General features: G+C 41.2%; 2 protein-coding genes across 2 annotated transcripts; both read right to left on the bottom strand.

Moving 5' to 3' along the window:
• Window positions 1–8,345: 8,345 nt before the first annotated feature.
• On the bottom strand, window positions 8,346–10,027 carry LOC308096581 (thyrotropin-releasing hormone receptor; the record flags this gene model as incomplete). Its single annotated transcript, XM_080443998.1, has 2 exons — window positions 8,346–8,684; window positions 9,332–10,027. 2 exons carry the CDS (start codon window positions 10,025–10,027, stop codon window positions 8,346–8,348), a joined length of 1,035 nt encoding a protein of 344 aa, XP_080300124.1.
• Window positions 10,028–18,799: 8,772 nt separating this feature from the next.
• ocstamp (osteoclast stimulatory transmembrane protein) lies at window positions 18,800–21,060 on the bottom strand (the record flags this gene model as incomplete). The annotated part of the gene is made up of 3 exons (XM_080443997.1): window positions 18,800–19,129; window positions 19,378–20,395; window positions 21,020–21,060. The coding sequence occupies 3 exons, from the start codon at window positions 21,058–21,060 to the stop codon at window positions 18,800–18,802; spliced, it is 1,389 nt and encodes a 462-aa protein (XP_080300123.1).
• Window positions 21,061–21,303: the final 243 nt, after the last annotated feature.

Below are 21,303 nucleotides of genomic sequence, written 5' to 3'. Positions count from 1 at the left end.
ATATAGTCCATGTGCATGTACGATTTCAGATTTCGACTGTAGTCAATCCACTAAGGAGGAAAATGCATGTGAATGGGTGAGGACGGTTAGAGTCTTAATTCAGTGACGGAGTTCACAAAAAATGCTAATAAACATCTTAAATGTAAGAAACTAGACCATTGGCTACCGGCCTACTCGGGAACGATGCAAGTTGGGAATGATGCAAATTGGGAATGAATGACCCTAATTCAAGCCTAACTAACAACCTAAATACCTACTATAACGTCACATGCTTGGAGCCTACATCAAGATAATAATATTTTCAAATCAACAGTATAAGAGGCTCTGGTCCCAGTCTCTGACATTTTAACATTCAGACACTTATCTGATCCTCTTCTACAGAGTGACTTGTAATAATTGAGGCAGGACATGTTAGCAGTTCACATGGTTGGTCATCATGGACACATTTGTCTGTTTCAAGGATCAGAATTCAGATCTATGGCTCAGTTTACAGTACCTTGTCTAAACAATAGCCCAAGCTGTTGCCTTCAAGGTGCCTGGGAGGTCTGACTCGCTCTGCCAGTTTGAATCAACAGGTTGAAAGCGAAACGATCACAGGCTATCATGTCAACCCCACGCAGCAGAAAAAAAACAGAAAAGAAATTGCAAGAGCAATGACATGAGAATATAAGAGATAGGTACCTTGGGTTGTGAATCTTTTGATATTTCACAATTTCATTAAAAATTGATTTTCGATTCAAATGTATTTCCAATTAAAAATCAATTCTTGATTCAAGTACTGCATAGTTGGGTTTCTGGATCTAACTCCATTCCACTGTGTGCTAAGACAAATGTGACAAATGATGGCATGAAAGCAGAGTATCCACAAATTTCCTAGGGCGTTGTGGGCATCACTTACTGTCGATTTGATCAGGAATCAGGGATCAAATCGACAGGAAGTGTTGCCCACAATGCCCTAGGAAACTTGTGGATAGTGTGTAGACATTTATGTAGTTTGAAAAGGTTTTATGAACTGATTACAATAATGTAAACACACAAAGGAAAACCTATAAGACAAAGTTTAACATTTATTCATGCTATACTCACCAATACAACTTTTTTGTATTGCTCAATTCTGAGGGAATAAGTTAAAGTGACACGAAGAATACAAAATAAATTAAATAAATTTGAAAATCACAGAAGATAAGAATTGCAATTCTTACAGTAGGCTACAATCAATCAATTTAGTCAACCAGCTTTTTTTTTAGGAACCTTGTCTGAGAATACACTTTCATTATGGGTAAAAATGTTTTGAATCCACACTGAAAATAAAATGAAGGCCATCTGTCTGAGGCTATATCACAATGGTGCAATCATGCAGCGAGCCTCGCCATATAAATGGTGCCAACAGTTCACACCAGTATCATATCAAATATGAGAACAACTGTTATGGGAATGACAGGTAGACATTTGCTACATCGACTACAGAGACACAGCAGGACTGCAGAGCGACGTTGACATAATAAAGCTGATCTCAACTTCATCTGCTGTCATTTCATCAGGTATGCATTTGTCATTAAAGCTGTCAGTATAGATTTTGTGAGGATTTGTAGACCTGTGTCAAAATGTCTTTTCAACCACTCAATGATTTCCTCATAGCATCCAGCATTGTCACCATCGACTTGATCTGCAAAATATGAATTGACACGATTCATCTTCCAGGAAAATGATTCCCAAAGAAAAGTGTGAGACCCAATAGATTAATTACATATTTAATAACAATGGGACAATGGCAGGACGCATTGATTCAGTGGATATTAATCTGGCTGGGTGCACTGGAAAAGTGTACAGTGTTAATTTAACTCAGAGATTGTACAAAGTCCATTTGGTTCCATTTGTAGGCTACATCTCTGAGTCAACCGAGATCACTAAAAGCATCTGCACAGTACCCGACTTGCACAGTACAGGAGCAACAAAGCAGAGAGGCTTGAAGAAGGTGTTGGTGACCGAAACGCATCTAATAAAGTTTTTCTCTTGCACTGTGCAAGTCGGGGAGTGCGCAGGACAGGCACTTTTATTGATTTCATTTTTCACTGCGTGCTTTACCTAGGCACCTGTCACAAAGACATTTTTACCTGGTGTGCAGAAGTTTTTCATCACTTACAATCCCTGAGTTAAAATGAGAATTTTACTGTGAAACTAACTACAGTAGGTGACAAAAGAGAAATGTATTTTCTGATGTTGTTGCATATGATGTATACTAGGTCTACACAGTAAAATCCAGAGTTAATTAAAAAAATTACAGATATATCCTCCATCTATCCATCCACACACACACACACGCACGCACGCACGCACGCACGCACGCACGCACGCACGCACGCACGCACGCACGCACGCACGCACGCACGCACGCACGCACGCACGCACGCACACACGCACGCACACACGCACACACACACACACACACACACACACACACACACACACACACACACACACACACACACACACACACAGGCTGGATTAGTGTTATTGATGCAGGGTTATGGATGGTCATGTTTCACATTAAGAGGACAGGACAGGAGGTGTGCATGATTAATCAGTTAGCAAATTAACAAGCCATACTGTATCATCGAGAGTGCCATAACTTGTACAGGCGCATTCATATACCTCAAAAGTCTTATGAAAAAGTGACATATTGCATATAGGCCTACTTACATGCAGAATCAGATCGGTGCGTAGAAGACTGTTGAATAACTCCCTTTAAAAAAGTGTCCATATATTAATTTACAGGTTCATTAATGCTTAATATAGCTCTGTATTCATGCACCGATAATATTTATTATGACAGCGACTGTTTTATCGTAGCTATTTGATATTGACTAAAACAAAACAAGCTCAGTGTTGCCTCAGTAAAGTTCAAAGTACAGTGTGATGATGCCCACTAATCGATCGCAAATGTTTACGTTGTAAAGCTGAAAGCTTTCCCCATCATACTCACATACAGTATGTCCTCCATGTCTCTATTACAAGACTCCAATTCACATATTCTGACATTGTCAAGTTGACCACATGAGCCGCTGGCCTCCCTTCCTATATATAACCCATGGTAAACCCAGTTCAAACTCCATTTTAACCATGTAAGACTCATTGAAAACACACATCCCTGGTTCTGGTGACTGATCTTGTGGCTTGTCCAGCTAATGCCTGACCCTGGTATCGGGTAGTACGCCTGCTGGTTGACAAGTAGGCCTAGTACTGCCTGAAGCTACAAAATGAGCAATAGCTCCCTAGGCCAAGCGGGCCTCCCCAGGCCAAGCAGGGCCTCTTAGCCAAGCGGTAGATGTTTGACTCAGGTTTGAATCCCAGGAAGGACATATCTTACAGATCGCAGCTTTAATTTATAATACTCATAAATTCGTAATGACGACAAGAATTGATTTTCAAGCTACGACTGTAGCAAGTCGCATCGGTTCTCAGCCAGCAACAGTATGGAGTACTAAGGAATACAAATTAAGCTTAGGGGTGGCTGACAACAGCACAGGGATGAAATATTCATGGATTGGACAGCAAATGGTTTCTAGAGGTTTGTACTGCAATGATTGATGGGAAAGAACCTTTGAGCCAAATGCTACGCTTGCATGCAGGCGCGCACAGCACACAGCCACACACACACGCGCGCGCACACACACACACACACACACACACACACACACACACACACACACACACACACACACACACACACACACACACACACACACACACACACACACACACACACACACACACCATTACTTTAATCTATGGTGAGAGATAAACCTGAAGTGCCAGTGTCTCATAGCAACCAGTGGTCTATTCCCGCATTATGATGTTAATAAACTGCAATAACAAACAAACTGTTGATGTATTTGGAAATTTGAATACTTTTCTGCTTCAAGCACACTCAATTATCTTACACTTGTATGTAATATTATGATATGATTTACTATCATAGAGTACATCGTTGATGTCGGGTGGAAACCTTGTAAGTCCGAAACCATTAATTTGTTTTTGAATTATTATTTAAAAAAATATTTAAAATAGTGAAAGTAGCCGATCTACAAGCTCACAACGCCTCCCATTGCGAGGCATTGTGAGCTTGTAGATCTGCTTGTATGATGAACTAGGGCATTCATTTAAAAAAAAAAAACATAAAAATGTGAAATATGGAGATACAAGGTTTCTGCAACAATATGTAATATTATGATAATGTCATAATAATATCAATCATATTGTTATTGATTATAGTAGACCATTATGTGATATTATATTATGATGATTGATTATCATATGTGACATTACCGTATATCATGATGATTGATTACCGTATCATAGACTATAATAATATGTTGCATTGAACCATCAGTAGCTTTGCATCTGTACAGATAGATGAATCACGAAAAGTACAATAAGGTTTAACATTAAAGTGGTCCAAGATAAACTGATTGAAAAGCTGCAGGAGAAGAAGAAGAAAAAACAAGACAAGAGACAAAAGATGATAACAGAAACAGAAAGAAACAGAACAACACATACTACATCAGCACCACAAGAGCACTCAACCACAAATCTATACAAAATGTAAAGCCATCTAATAAAGTTATTGTGATGAATGTATGTGGTTTAATCAATAGAAAAGCCTGTTAAAAAAAATGATGACTCGTATACTGTAAATTATATAACCGTTACTGTTGCCACTTAAGCAGAAACATCACTTGTGTGATGAGTGAGTGCCTCTTAAACAGTATCTTAAACAGTGACAGTATGAGTTCAAAACAGACCTGAGAGACATACAGTACCTTGATCTGTTTGGAATGTACAGTAGATGTCACAGACCCGTTCATATGAGTAAATATCAACAAAAAAAATTAACCTTTCTTACAATTTGTTTTTCTTTTCTTTTCAAAAATGCTCAAAACAAATTCAGAAATAAATAACAATAATAATGTAGATCTACAAGCTCACGAGCTCCATGGAAATCCATGTCTCTTTTTTTTATATCCCTCCTCTGGTTATGGCCGGTGGGTTTATGTTTTATCCATGCTCTTGGTCAGACTGAATTAATTATATACATTTCCTTTTGGGAAATACAGTCTAATATGTTTGATATTTATGTTTGATAATAACAAGATTTAATGATTTAGTAAAATACATATACCCTGTCGTCCCTATAGGTTCCCGATTCGATCCCCAGCTCCCCCTGGGTTAGTGTCAAAGTGTCGTTGAGCAAGACACTGAACCCCTAACTGCCCCCAATGGTTGCATCCCAACCATGCAAGACCATGGTTTCCTCCATTGGCTGTGTGTGAATGTGTGAATATAATGCACAGCGTAAAGTGCTTTGGATAAAGGCACTAATTGAACCATTTACCATTTAATGAGAAATGAACCTCGACTCCTGCTGTTGATACTGAGAAATATCTTCAGGCTGAGACCAGAAACTGGGAGAAAACAATCAGAGGCTAATGTAGTATTAAGAGACTGTGTGAATGACTATTAATATCCAGCAGCTGTGCGCAATTGAATTTGAATACGTTAGAGCTATACATTAAGCTTTTGTTTAAATACGTTGACAAATTGCTACACTCAATGATGTGGTGACAGGATGTGAATACTCTGCCCAGCCCCGGCTGCAGTGTGGAGAATGAAACTGTGTTCTGACAAGTAGGCTTTAGTTCAGAACCACCACTTAAGTTTACTGTCAAACAAAATGAAACAGGACAAGAGGTGACGTTCAACTCTACCGGGGGCATGTGTGGCCTGCAGCAGTGATTCTTAATCTGTGGGCCGGGGCCCACTGGTGGGCCGTGAGGATATTATAAGTGGGCCCCTAAATAATTAGCAGATTTTATTGATAATTAAAAAAAAAACATTAAGGTGAAAAGAAACGTCATGGTATGTTTTCTTTAAAACCTTAAAAATGTTGTTTTAATTGCGGTAAAAAAACACATGATGAGGAACTTGAAGTATAGATCCAAGCTCTGAAAATGCACACGGCCCAGCCACCTGACCACTCAACACGAGTGGCCAGATGGATGGCTTGGCCGTGAACGCTTTCGAGATTTTCAAGTGGGCCCTGATCCAGGAAAGGTTGAGAACCACTGGTCTACAGAGAATCAAAAGCAAAGGATGGAAACAAAAGTAAAAGCAAAACTATAGGCAAGAACAGAGAAGAAAATAAAAATCTGGTGCTTTGGTAATGCTTTAAAATACACTTCAACTAAAGGACATTAACATTGCATGACTATAATTTGTCCCTCTAATAGTGTAATGGTCACTTAGTGATGATGTCACACATCAATGCAAACTATAAAACACCAGCCATTAAGAAGTCACACAAAATATAAAGTAATGTCATGTAAAAATACAATTCAGCATGATTGAATTGATTTGAATTACATACTCATTGTACTTACCTAGTTAGTTACCTACTTACTTACATACTTACTTACTTATGTACAACATTTTCAGGGATTAATTGGCCATTAACTATACTTAAACTAAAATACTCTCCAGTGGTCCGCTCCTTTTTTCCCTACACCAAATCTCTTTGCTGAAAACAGCCAAAAATGGAGCTCACAACGTGGCTCGAAACGCAGCGTTTTGTGAGCTTGTATTACACGTCCTGTTCACACGATTGAATAGGGTCATTTAGGGTTCATGTGGTTATTTAAAGTGACATATCTGCCAGTTCAAAAGCAGTTGAAATAGTGTCTGTAGTAGCTAATCTCATTTCAACCGCACTTGTTATCTAAGAAAAATACTGAACACATAACTCTGTCAAGTTGCATTTAATTTCACACTCATAAATATTTCAAATGACAAGCATTTACAGACTGCAGACATTTTCAAGGAATTACAAATGTTCACAAATATCTACAACCCCTCATTACCAAATATGTGACGGGCAATGAAGTAACATTTTACATGCTGAAACATGTATAGTTATGTATGTACTAATATGTTAACAAATATGACACATTATCATGGACTCAGTGTTTCATGGATTATATACATGAAAAGCTTAGCCAGTGAACCACTTAAACCCTCTATACAGTACTTAATTGACTGGAGTCCCCCAGAGCTCTATACTAGATGTGTCCTTTTCCCCTCTACATCAAATCTCTTCACCCAAAATAACATGTCTACATCTACATATGGCCGTCTTGGAATCCGAAGGTTCCAGGTGCGATTCCCGGCTCCTCCTGGCTACGTGTCAAAGTGTCCTTGAGCAAGATGCTGAACCCCCTAATTGCTCCCGATGAGCAGGTTGGTGCCTTGCATGGTTTCCTCCGCCATCGGTGTATGAATTTCATGAATGTGTGTGTGAATGGGTGAATGTAATGCACAATCTATGCACCATTGCACCATTGCACCATTTACCTAGCCTGGCTCCAGCCCATGAAATCGCTAGCCTCGTATTCAGGGTCTGGTGACGCTGCAGAAGGCGGGGTTTTCTCGTTTGCAAATCTAAACGACCCAATCGGGATCGGGATGATCCAGTATGAACCAATCGCCAACGAGTCCCACTTTGGCCACGCCCCCATCTCAGAAAACGGCTGCACTGAGAGGACTTTCAGACTCAATAATGGAGTGAATGAAATGAAAATTCAGGCTGAGTGTCATACCATTTACCATTTATAAATGCAGTCCATTTACAAGCTCACAAAACGTCACATTGCCACACCAAGTGAGCTTGTAGATCTGGTATTTTTGCCAAATGTTGGCCCCAGAATAGGGATGCTAGGGCAAATGACAACACCACAATGACAACATCATTACAACTAATCTTTCATACTTTCCAGAAATAGTATTATTTTTATGACATGCTATCGCATAAGAATTACAATAAAGTACAATATATTTGATTGGATATATAAGTCTGGACAACGAACAGTTCCATCCATTGCCATGGCACCATTTCAAATCTCACTTAAAAAAAACGCTACAATACCAAAGTTTTATGTCCATTGTCTCGCTCTCCCGATGGAGAGAGGTCATTGCAACGATGTCGAAACTACAACAAAGATGGTGGCGCATCTAGTGTCCAATCCGTCGCCTTCAAATTTACATTGTCAATCAATAGTGTCCTACCCGACACCAGGGTATAACTGTCTCCACCAGCTCCAACCACTGCAGATGCAGATCTACTATTTTGTATTAACATACTATCATACAGATCGGTTAAAATAACGAATAGCCAACGTATAAAATAGGGTTGCTGGGGACCCCCTGGAACCCCCTCAAAGTACCACTGGGGTTCCCCCGGACCCCACTTTGAGAACCATTGTCCTACTTGATCAAACACAGAACCAGATACGTATTTAGGTGATACTGAACGCCATGACCTGCTCAGTGCTCTCGTGTGACGAGTCCTTGATAACGCTGTAGTACACCGGTACGTTATACTTGCTCGCGTTCTCTCTCTTGCCCTGGCCTGTGCACCTGCAGAGATTTCGAAAGGCAGTGCGGAACTTCTGAGACATGAGGTTGTAGATGACCGGGTTGACGGCACTGTTCATGTAGACGCACATCCGGCAGAACAGCACCAACCAGGTGTTGTGATAGGGCGGGTCCATCAGGGAGTTGACCACCACCAGCGTCCGGTACGGCAGCCACAGCAGGGCAAACAGAATCACCACCACGGCCAACATCTTTGTCACCTTGAGGTTTAAGGAGATAGAGAGAAATGTGCTAGCGTCCAACGATAATTAGGAGGGATAAAATAATGATCCTGATGGATATTAAGCATGCAAGCCCTTTGAGCGCAGTCATTGAACAATTATACGTTATTACGAGTTGAACAAAAATAGCATATACAGGCATGCAAACAGCCCAGAGGTGAAAAAGGTGACAACATGTTGTTTTCTTTCGGGTCAGGTGTCACACAATTGCCCTATATGGGTTCAAAAAGGTGACTGTAGCTGAAAAGTGACACTTTTGCATGTCTGCATATAGATGACAAGCAGAAAAGGTGGGTAATGTATTAGGAAAAATCTTGATACTATAACAAATGTTTCCAGTTACCAGAAATAGGCCACTTAATGACAATCATTAATATTTTAAACAGAGGGCACCGATAGCTGAGTGGTTAAGGCCCGTACCACATACGGTAGGCTCTGATGCGTGACAACGAGTCGAGCGAGCGGGTTGGATTCCCGGGCTGGGTGGACCTTTGCCGCATGTTACTCCCCGACTCTGTCTCTCTACACACAATGACTATAAATAAAGGCAAGAAAACCTATATAACTTATTATATGACTAACTTTATCAGGAAGTCAAAACGTGTGCTTGTCTCTCTGGTGGGTACCTGTTTTCTTGACGAGAGTGCACCTCTGTTGGCCCCGGGCCCCTGGTGCACGGAGCCTCTCTCGCTGAGATGCGACGGCAGTGGGCTCACGAACAGAATCCTGGCGATGAGTCCGTACAGCACGACGGCCACGGCGAGAGGAACCACGTAGAACAGAGTGAAGTCCAGGAAATAGATCGGCATGTAGAGGTTCCGCGAGACCCGGTAGCCGCAGGTGACCGCCACCCCGTCGGCGTAGACCCTCTCCTCCGTGTCCACCAAGAAGAACCACATGATGCAGTAGAGCGACGTGAAGGCCCACACGCCGGCGATGATCCTCTTGGCTCGGGAGACCGTGCATATGAACTGAGCCTTCATGGAGTGGCAAATAGCGATGTAGCGCTCGACGGTGAAGGCCGTGATGGAACAGGACGACGCGTTGATGCCCAGGTACTGCAGGTAGGTGATGCAAACGCAACCGGTGTAGCCGTACACCCAGAACGCCAGCACGTTGGAGATGTTGGGTAAGCCGGCGGCCAGAAGCACGATGAGGTCGGCTATGGCCAGGCTCACCAGGTAGCAGTTTGTTGGGGTCACCATGTGCTTGGTCCGCAGCACGACCAAGACCACCATGATGTTTCCAGCTATTCCCAACCCGCAGATGAGCATCGTCAAAAGGATCGTTATGACCTGCTCTTCAACTGGGTTCAGCGGCATTTCCGTCAAATTCCGGACGTGACTGGAGTTGACGTTGTGAACGATAGCGATGGTGGTGGTCGTGTCCATGGTGTCCATCGTCTCACGCACTTCAGTTGATCATCAGGGCCGTGAAGCAGGAAGCCTATAAAAAATTACACAAAATACAGATCCATGGTAGTCTAGGATTAATTAATCACTTAAACCCTATATACTTAGTTGACCGGGATCCCCCAGGGCTCTATACTAGATCCACTCCTTTGTTACGCCAACACCATATCTCTTCGCCAAGAATAGCTGATCTACAAACTCACAACACATCTGTACTTCTATTTTCGCACATATTTCGCCCCCAAAATAGGGACGCTAGGGTATGTAGTTAAAGCAGATATTAACACAATCCTTTTCACTCAGGGAAATGTAAACACATAGCATTAGATGTTAATTTTAATTCCTGTATAGATAGAAATACCTCTCATAAAACACCACTTAAACACTATATATACTCTGTTGGCCGATCCCCCATGGATCTATACTTGGTCCCCTCCTTTTTTCCCTCTACATGTCTTAAAAATTGCTGGACTACAAGCTCACAGCATACGGTAGATCGTCTATTTTCGTTGAATAGTCACGTATTTCTGCTGAATGTTTGGATGTTAGGGTTCATATAGTTATTCTATTGTATTTATTTAAGTGATAATATAAGATTCCACACAAATAATAAGAACCAGAACAGACAGAAATGACACTTGGATGTTTCAATAGTCAAGAAATTAGAGTTGAAGAACTCATAATAAACATCTGACAACTCTCTTTTAAGGAAATTAAATAAGAGCTTACCATGTTCTGCAAAGAGCCGGACTCAGTGAGCATCAGGTTTAAATAGATCCTTGAAGCAGAGCTGCACACCTCCGGGTTTAAGAAACAGAAATGACTCTTCACATCAGTACTCTCTACAGCATCACATCACACTTATTACCACCAAGACCTCTCTCTCTCTCTCTCTCTCTCTCTCTCTCTCTCTCTCTCTCTCTCTCTCTCTCTCTCTCTCTCTCTCTCTCTCTCTCTCTCTCTCTCTCTCTCTCTCTCTCTCTCTCTCTCTCTCTCTCTCTTGCTTTCTCTGAATTTCAATTACATTGAATTCAACAGGCTTTAATGGCATGACATTTGATTTGTGTTGCCAAAGCACAATTACAATTATGACATAACATCTAACATCGTGACAACATAAAATCAATGAAATTACATAAATAAATAAAGGAGTTGGTGCTCTCTCTTTCTCTGTCACTCTCTCTGTGTGTCTCTCTCTCCGTCACTCTCTTTCTCTCTCCCCCTCTCTCTGTCTCACTGCCTGCCCTCTCTCTCTTTCTCTCTCCCTCCCCCTCTCTTCCTCACTCGCTCTGTCTGTCTGTCTGTCTGTCTGTCTGTCTGTCTGTCTGTCTGTCTGTCTGTCTGTCTGTCTGTCTGTCTGTCTCACCCCCCCCCCCACACACACACACACACACACACACACACACACACACACACACACACACACACACACACACACACACACACACACACACACACACACACACACACACACACACACACACACACACACACACACACACACACACACACACACACACACACACACACTCCCACCAGACACTGGCAGACTATATTCACAATGCTATGCATTGCCTCGTAGAACCACCTACTTCAAAATCGATTTGCGCTCCAGCCAACCGTGGTGTGTCCACTGCGAGCATGGCTCTCATGATAAAGACCCTGTCATTATTGTACAACACAGAAGATAGCCAGCAATTCAACACCTCACCTACTTCAGATATTAACTACCGAGCATGACTGACACTTGTCACCCTTCTTCTTGGCTTGTCATTATAGGCCAACATTCGGCAAAAATAGCAGATCTACACGCTCGCAATGTGTCACAACACAATGCATTGTGAGCAGTTAGATCGGTTATTTTCAGCAAAGAGATTTGGTGTAGAGAGGGAAAAGGATAGACCCCTGGGATAGCCTACCCCAGTCAACATGGGTTTATTTCAGTTATACGTTATAATGAACCACAAACAAAACATCATTTGTGTGCATAGGCCTATACAGTGAGAGAACATCACATGTACATATCCAACCACTTCACATAGTAAAATTCATACAATCAATGACCGAAAAAAGGAATAGGCTGAAGCCAAATGTATTCTAACCAGCTCAGTGGTCTTGTTGTGCTTAGAGTGTCTGCCCTGAGACTGCAGAGTTTGGCGTTCAATCACCGGCCGGGTCATACCAGACTATAAAAATGGTGCCCAATGCCTCTCTGCTTGGCACTCAGCATCAAGGGTTGGATTGTAATTGGGGGTAAGTCCCTGCGACATACAGTACTAGCGTCATGCAGCCTCAGCCACACAGCTCACAAGCTTGAAATAGGGCGTAACTGGTCAGTTCATAATGTACCCTTTCCCTTCCAAAAAAATGCAGTGGAGTCAAAAGTACAACGTTTTTGTCTTTGTAATGTAGTGGGGCGAAAGTCGTAAGTGTCCAAAAATACAAATACTCACAGATACTCAAAAAAATAAGTACCTACAGTACCCAAATAAATGTACTTCATTACTGTCCACCACTGGCGTCATATCCAGAGGGTGTGCAAGTACATCGACCTATAGGGGCCACATGGCTCGGGAGCCGTTGGTACCCAAGGCTACTTAATATGTTTAAAGTCCTCTAGCCAGCCTCACTGGCATGTTGTTAAAGCCCTGGCCTTTACGGCCAAACTCATCAGAAACGCTGATATAATCATCTGTACATCAGACGACACATTCTAATGAACCACTTAAAAGTCCCCCTGGCCTGGAGAGCTCTTGAGCCCTCTATCTACACTGGACAAAGAGACATATGAATACTAATGGCTGACAGATGAGTGTGAAAAATGTGTTTTATATGACATGACAGTCCGGTGTCCAATAGGAGAATAGCAGATTACAGCCTTTCGGGACTTATTTGACAGTATACCATCAAAAAAGATGTGCACGATACATGGATGTTATTCTGTTACTGCAACAGGAGAAAGGCACAAAATAGTGCATTTGTTTGTTTTATATGATAACAAACTCTGGGTCAATGATCCTATGCATAACTGACAAGGAAAGCAGATTACATATTTGGTTTATTTGAACAGTCAATCATTTCAACTATTGTTCGAACTGGCGTTCATAATAGGGTTATACTTTTTCAACACATTGCATTTTATTGATCATACATTTTTAAAGCATCGTGATCGAATTGAAGATGAAAGGTAGACTGATGATTGCATAGTTCGAAGGTCCCAAGTCTCTGCTGTCACACATAGTACTCTTTATATTTAGCACATTGATGTGAAGATTTATTTTACCAGAAATGCATGAATAATTCATAACACATCCAGACCCCACAACAGCAAAGTGGATCTTCACACAGACTGTGACATTTTGAAATAATCATAATCATGGTTAGATGAGGCAGGCTTAAAAATAGACCATAAAGAGGTGTGTTCTATATTCTTGGAATATCAATTGTAATAGCATTGTGAATCTAAAGCTTCGTTCAGGCCAACAATTCGTGACAAGACAAAACAGTTTGAAGCCTGATTCTTAGTTTGTCGGGTGACAGCGCTGCGTGCCAAAAATATCTATTTTAAGCATGTAACATCGTTGTACAAAGGAGCATAACTTCAACATTAGTAAGTATGTAGCCTTGGGAACATGTGGCCTATGCTGTAGGTCAGGAGCCTATACCTCCCCTTTCTGTAGCGTGATGCAGCTTGATGTACAAGTACACCCCCTGGACATGATGCTAGTATGTCGCAGGAACCTAACCCCAATCCAACCCTTGATGCTGAGTGCCAAGCATAGATGCGTGCATTGGGTACCATTTTTATAGCCTTTGGTATGACCAAAGATGGTTAATTTTTAGGAAGACACACCATCCCGATTGGAGCCACTGGAGGCGAAATGGTACACAAATCCTACAAAATGAGCGCCGGCGTCTTACGGCAAATCTCGCGCACGTCCTATGTTTACTGGTGCTAGATCCCGTGAGAGTGTGTTGCTGGGACAGAGAAAGGTTGATAATAAAGCAGATTTTCTCCTGATTTGTCTCTCTGAAAGAAATACCTTTTAGTATGAAAATCTTGGGAATATTGTGTGGCTTGTGACGATCGGGTCCAATATTTTAGTTCGGTGACCATGGAGATAAATTATGGTTCAGAAGCTGTGTTCACGTTGACTCTCCCATTGGAATGAATAGACTCCAACCTGCTTCCGGTCTCCTAAAAAGGCATCCGCCTACTCAACGCAGATACGGGAAGTAAACCGGAGATGGTGAGTAATTTTTGTCTTGAGATATGACTCAGCCATGGATTGAACCCCGAAATCCCAGTGTCAGGGCAGGCACTACTGAGCTGGTTAGAAGACTTTAAACATAAGCTTCAAGGACCACTTCAGCCATTTCCAACCTATCTTCATATAAATGGCCCTCACTTAAAGGTCCCATGTCATGGGACCTTTAATGCTCATTATAATATGGTAGCATTGTTGTCTTCTCAGTCTGTCTCAGAGGAGGGCTGTGGACAGAAACCTGCCGACCAGTGACATCATCGATGGGGAATCCAAGCTAAGGCTTTCTATTCCTAGAAAGTTATCATTCTATAATAGAAGCCATTGTTCTCGCATTAATAAAATTGAAATGACCAAAGCTGTCTACTGATGATGTCACTGGTAGGCATGTTTCTGAACTGTCCACAGCCCTGCTCTGAGACACAGAGTGAGTAGAAAATTGTACCATATTATTATGAGCATGAGGACCAATCTAATTAATGTCAATAACACTAATGCTCATAATAATCAAACCATTTTCAACCTATCTTCATATAATTGAATTATATGAAAATGGGTGAAGTAGTCCTTTAACCATTTCTACCTTATAGTCTTCAAGAATCAAGAATAAGGCTGTATTTGCCACTACACATACGTATAAGTATAAGAAGCTAAATGCTTTTGTTGACTTGAGTCCCCCCAGGGCTCTATACTTTTGCTCCTTTTCCCACTCTACACTGAATGCTAAACTTTCTTTCTTTCTTTTTCCTTTATTTATTCAGGGAAGCCCATTGAGAGCAAGCTCTCTTTTTCAAGGACGCCCTGATAACATATAAAAAAAATATATAATGAACAATAACAAACATTTGAATCACATTACAATGTCACAGATGCAAAAAAAACATAGGGGGAGAGTGGGGTAATGTGAGACACAGGGTAAAGTGAGACACCCCCCTTATCACCTGACCACAACACCTGTGTGGTCATATGACCATTAGATTTTGAAGCCCCTCCCATTTCCCACTTACCATGGAGGAGAGGACCTCATTGTGTTGTGGTAAGCATGTCTTTTTCACTAAAATATGTTTTTTGCATTTAAAAGATTTTTTTTGGGCTGTCAACATAATCAGCTGTTGTGTCAAAGAAAATTGATTCAGGTAGAAAAACTTATGTCATGCATGTTGATGAACTACAAACCTATACATCCATGTGATTAATACTAATTGTAGATTAGCCAGAATTGCTAAAAGTGGTCCTTTTCACCAAAATGTGGCTGTGGGGTAAAGTGAGACAAATGGCTTGGGGTAAAGTCGGACACTGTCTCACTTTACCCTAAGTGTCTAAGTTTAGTACTTAAACATATTTTAATCTAATATTACATTGCATATGTTTTACTTTTTATGTCATAAACATTGTAGAAAATGCCAAGAACATAGGGGAGAGTGGGGTAATGTGAGACACTTTTTACAATTTCTCCCCTCTAGGTGAGCTAAAATGATATATCAGTAACATTTACACATTTCCCATACATTTGGGATGTTTCCTAACAATGGAAATTATCAGAATGTATTCAAGACAAAAGGCAGTGAAAATATGATTGTTTTAAAAAAAAAGTGGTCTGGTGTCTCACTTTACCCCATTGATTTTTCTGGTTTGTCTCGGTTTACCCCAGACCTGGGGTAAAGTGAGACACCAGAAAACTTTGTTTTTTAAAGTGTCTCACATTACCTCACTCTCCCCATGGTAAATTGTTTAGAATGTTGAAGTATTGGAGGATGTTTTGTAGAATGGTCATTAATGATATTCAAAGTTTTCAAAAGAAGCTAAAGCCTGCTTGCTTACTCAGAGAAAGTGTTCCATAGACCATATTCACACGGCGGCCATGTTTCTATGAAGTCAATGAAAGTAGCCACCCCGGGTGGCGGCACTTTCAATGTTAAATTCCAATATGGCCGCCATGTGAATATGGTCTATTGCATCGCCATGTTCTGTAAGTAAGTGGTATCCAAGGTTAGTGGTTCCCTCTAGTGGACATATATTGCAAAGACATCAAGTCTACAATAGATTTCAGTTTCCCCAGTTGCTTTGAATTAAACTGACCAATACCTGTGTTGGCTATGTTGCTGGTTAATAGCATATGTAAGCACTCAGACATTGGAATACTGGTAAGGGTATAAGAACCAGGTAGGTTGAGGTGGATTCAACATCTTTAATATATTAACTTCACAGTACAGATGAAACACATTGATGGATGATGATGAACAACTGATGATGAGGCAACACTGATGACCTAAACAAACAATCAACCAAAGTAGGCTACCATAAGGAAAATGGGTAGAATTAAGTAGAACAGGGCTAGCCTGGTTCCAGACGAATCTGCCTTTGCAAAATTGCATCGCACTTTAGCCCTCGGCAGATTAGTGTGTCGTGTGATATTGTCTGGCCACGCGAGGCTAGAACAGGGCCAATTCTATACTCTGTGAACAAGGAGAACAACAAGGAACAAACTTGGCAAAGTCATGATTGCTTTTTAAAGGCCTGCAGTCATTAGGTGCAGGTGGTGCCAATCAACTTAAGTGCCCAGTCTCAGGCTCATTTCGTACTGCTAAGGAGGGGATTTTCTAGCCTGGTAAACCCTCCCTCCGGAAATCTCATTTCCATTTGATTTGAGTCAAATCAAATGGAAATGAGATTTCCGGAGGGAGGGTTTACCAGGCTAGGGATTTTCTACATCCTGAATGAAATGACTTACTGTTTACAAAACAATAAATTATTTCTTCTGCAAAATGCAAATGTTAAGCACATTTTTGCAAACCAGTAAACACAATTAATTATAGATAGAAATGTTTCCCTATAATTGCGAATCTTTTCTTCACAAAAGACTCTTTGTACATTAAAGCTGTATAATATGTAATTCTTTTTTGAATAAAATGTTATTTTGTCCAAATCTATAAGGTAGAGTATGTTATATAACTTATACAATTTGGGTGGTTGTGTTTTGTCTCCCTGCTCTTCTATTGAGACATTAGGTCCTGTCCTGTGTTAGATTGGACACAACCTTTGACATAATCCTGTTTCTGGTTTGACACAGATTTTGACATGAAAGTCAAAATTACATTTCTCCCCTTAGCAAGCAGGCAGGCTCTATTAGCTTACCTTATATAATAATTATTTGATATGCATAAGAGTCACCTCTGATCTGCTGTTTGCAAGAATGGAGCAAGTACGGTAAAAGAACAATGACAAGTGCAACATTGCACTTGTCATTACATATTGAGTTTGGGGGTCCTTGACATGAAAATGTTTGAGATCCACTGAAATAGAGGAAGAGGGGCCCATAAATGCAGTTAGTGTTTATTGGACCATTGAGTAATGATTGATAGAAATAGCTTTCTGTGAGATGACAAGTTATATGCTGTTTTGGTTTGGTATACTAATTTGATTTAGTGACATGTATTCTATGTTTTGGGTGTCCTGACCAAGGGTATTTTGCAATTCAAATGTGTAATTTTGGCAAACCTTTGGCTCTCAAAAGTGACTTCAGTTTGGAAAAATGTGCTCAATCAATCAAGATGTTAATTATTTTCAGCATTGTGTCTGTGATGCAGAGTAGCTGGCAGATGATGCACTGTGTGTGACTCTTGTTTCAGAAACACAAGTGTGTTCGTCATGTTTGTTGTGGGCGTCCTCACTGCAGTGAAGAGGCAGTGCAGTGTCCTGTGACACTGACTCACAAACAGGATGTTCTATCTGCAACAGGTCCTTTTCTACAAATGCAACTCTCAACATAGGTGTCAGTGTAGGAGTGTGGAGAAGGACCCAAATGCAGGATCCAAATGACGAGTAGGCAGGCAAGGTTCAACTCAAAGTGTGTAATAATCAACAACAAAGGTATCCCAAACAACAGGGCTGACCAAACATAAACTCAAACTGGTAATACAAAAGGCTCACAACCAAACACTACTCTCACACTGACACTAAAATGACAAACTGCTAAACACTCTTCTAAACAAGCAGGAATATATAGACAAAAATCTAACTAGACACAGGTGAACTCAAAACACAACCAACACACACAGGGATAGGCAGGGGCAAACAGGACACAGGTAATTAGAGTTAACAATAATCAGGTGACAAGACAGGTAACAGCTAGTGACAAGGGAAACAGCTACAAGGGCAAACAGGAAGGACAGGACTATACACAGAACATACGAAACACAGAGCAACAGAACCAAACAAGTAAATGTAAATCAAGCAAACAAAAATAAACACCTAAACCAAACAGGGAAATAAATGTCCAAGTTGACGAACATGGTCAAAGTCTAAAGGTCGAGGAGCGGGCTGTGACAATAGGTGCTGGAAGTCATAATTCAAAGTCGACTGAGGGCTAAAACTCAACTGTAGAATTACCATCAAAATAACCCCAATAACATCAATTTTAACTGGCTAGGTTAACACATGACTTCTGCTTTGCTTGCATTTTCTGCAACAAGAAGTCAACTCTCTTTTTTTCTTGCTGTTTGAAGAAGGATGCAGACACTTTAGTGCGTATTCGCCTGGCGTAGACCTCCAGAAACACCAAGCAGTAGCTCATCAACCATAGAAAACCCAGCAGGAGTCTCACACCCGGGTGTGGCGGTGACATCGTGACATCACAGAGAGACCTCTCAGGGCTGAAGGTCCAGTTATAATCCCGGTGGAAGTTTGTCAGCTCCTTTTTCCCACATGATGGAAGGAAGAGGCAACCAATTGGCATAAACCACTCAGCCTATCAGAAAGATATGATGGCACATGAAGAACACTGGAATGATACTTTCTTTCAATGTGCTGCTTCTGCACTCAATGTCCTGCATGTATGAATCAGATTAATCAGATTAATCAGAGAACCAGATCAATCAGACAATCAGATAATCAAGTGAATAAGATGAATGAGATGACTCAGACAATCGGATGAATCAGAGAATCATATGAATCAGAGAATCAGATTAATCATCAGCACCCAATCAGTTTTCTTACCTTAAAGTTGACACTGATTCCTGCAGAGGTCGGTGGGAAATCCAAAAGCCAGGAAACACTAATGTCAATGATGTAATACACAACATGATCCAAGGCAATTATGAGGCTGATCGCAATGAAATATAGAGTTACCACAGCAAGGGAAATGACACAAGTGGAACATTCGTCACTTGTTATTTTACAACTCAAACAAGTCTTATTGTCGGCTGATATCTGGGTTCTACCATCACCAAATGTTCGTAATAGATCTTTTGAAAGGTTGCCGTTATCGAAACGCACCGTTGTCAAATAAGATTTCAAGTAGCGCGCTGACTCGATGATTAGAAGAAAAACAAAAATGGCTGCTAGGATGCGGTTGGACAGCAACTTGTAATCATTTAAGAGATTCCTTGCATGTGAAACATTCACCTCTATCCGCCCGCTCATATCCTTAAACAACCTTTCGACCTCTGACACATCAATATGTGTGAACTCATCAAACTTCTTCAAGTTAGTAACGATGTTCAACTCATTCTGTGTCTGTTTCACTTCGATGGCCACATCCACGAGGTCCTTCTTCGCTCTGGCCAGAGGGTCAGTCGAGTTCAACAGAGTCCTCGCGAATCCCTCCGAGCTGCACTTCAGAACGTGCGTGACGGCCCCGACGTTCACCGCGATATTCGGGATGACGTTCAGCACCAGGATCATCACGGCGGCGGAGACGATCAGTTTGCGTCCCTGCGCGGTGCAGACGGTCGGCAGCGTCAGGGCGAGGACGCAGCGCAGAGGGTGACAGAGGAACGTGCACAGGAACATGCACGCGCCGTAGACGCCGGCGGTCCCGACGGACATCTCGTGGTCGTATTTCAGGGTGTTCCACAGCCAGTGGTAAAGGAGGCCGCCGGTCACCACGGCGACCATGAGACACAGGGACAGCAGGGTGAGGACCTGTCTGCCCCCTGCTGGGCGGGGAGCAGAGTAAACATCCCAGAGATGAAACACGGTGGACTGTAGGACCTCTCTGCAAGGAGGACCCTTCCTGGGAACAAAGTTGAAGGCTACACTGTAAATTCCTGAGTGTTAATTTAACTCAGAGAGTGTATAAATGTAACCAAATGGACCTGTAAATGCCCATTTGGTTGCATTTACAGACACGAAAAGAAGTGATTGATCCGAACGATTTAGACACATTACAGTATGATGATGAAATGCCCGTCTCCCACTTTCTTTACAGATTGATGAGTGTTATTTGATTTTATGCTATGATGAAGAAGATGTACATAACTAGCCATGTCAGAATACATTATTTATTTTGTCATAAATTGATCAATTAACACCGAGGATTCTACTGTGTATATTCATGCTTAATTTGTATTATGAAAATCTAATATTCCTCATCATTTTGACAATTTTGAGACATGAATGCATCAATAATGGCAAAGGCTTGCATACAACAATGGAAGGCTTTTGTATAACCAATATCGCTCCATTATTATCTTTAACATATACATATTACAAATTGTATTACACCTTGATAGTATGTCGAGTGGTGCCAGGAAAATGTTATTCCAAAAATATGAATCAGGATGTCAGGATATCATGAGACAAAGCGGTACTCCCTCAATCAAAAGTGAAATAAAACAAATAAAAGTGAAATTCTTACCTGAGAGGGTTGACAAAGTTTAGAGACTTAGTGAACTTCATTCTGTTTGCAGGGTTTCAATGAACATGTTCTAGAATATATAAGGACGCTTCAGGATAAAAAGGGAAGTAGCTGAACAGTCATATGGATATTTGTGGAAGGCCACTGTGTTCCCACGTGGAAAGTCATATTGTCATGTCATGACACACAAACAATCATATGGACAGGCATGAGACATTTACATAAGTTTGGTTGATGAAGGTACGTTAGTGGTTGTTAAATAGGGAACTGTGAATTACATCATT

This window comes from Gymnoscopelus braueri, assembly GCF_963280865.1.
Source record: "Gymnoscopelus braueri genome assembly, chromosome: 12".
NCBI classification, from domain to species: domain Eukaryota; kingdom Metazoa; phylum Chordata; class Actinopteri; order Myctophiformes; family Myctophidae; genus Gymnoscopelus; species Gymnoscopelus braueri.
This window is presented reverse-complemented; position numbering and strand designations above follow the sequence as displayed.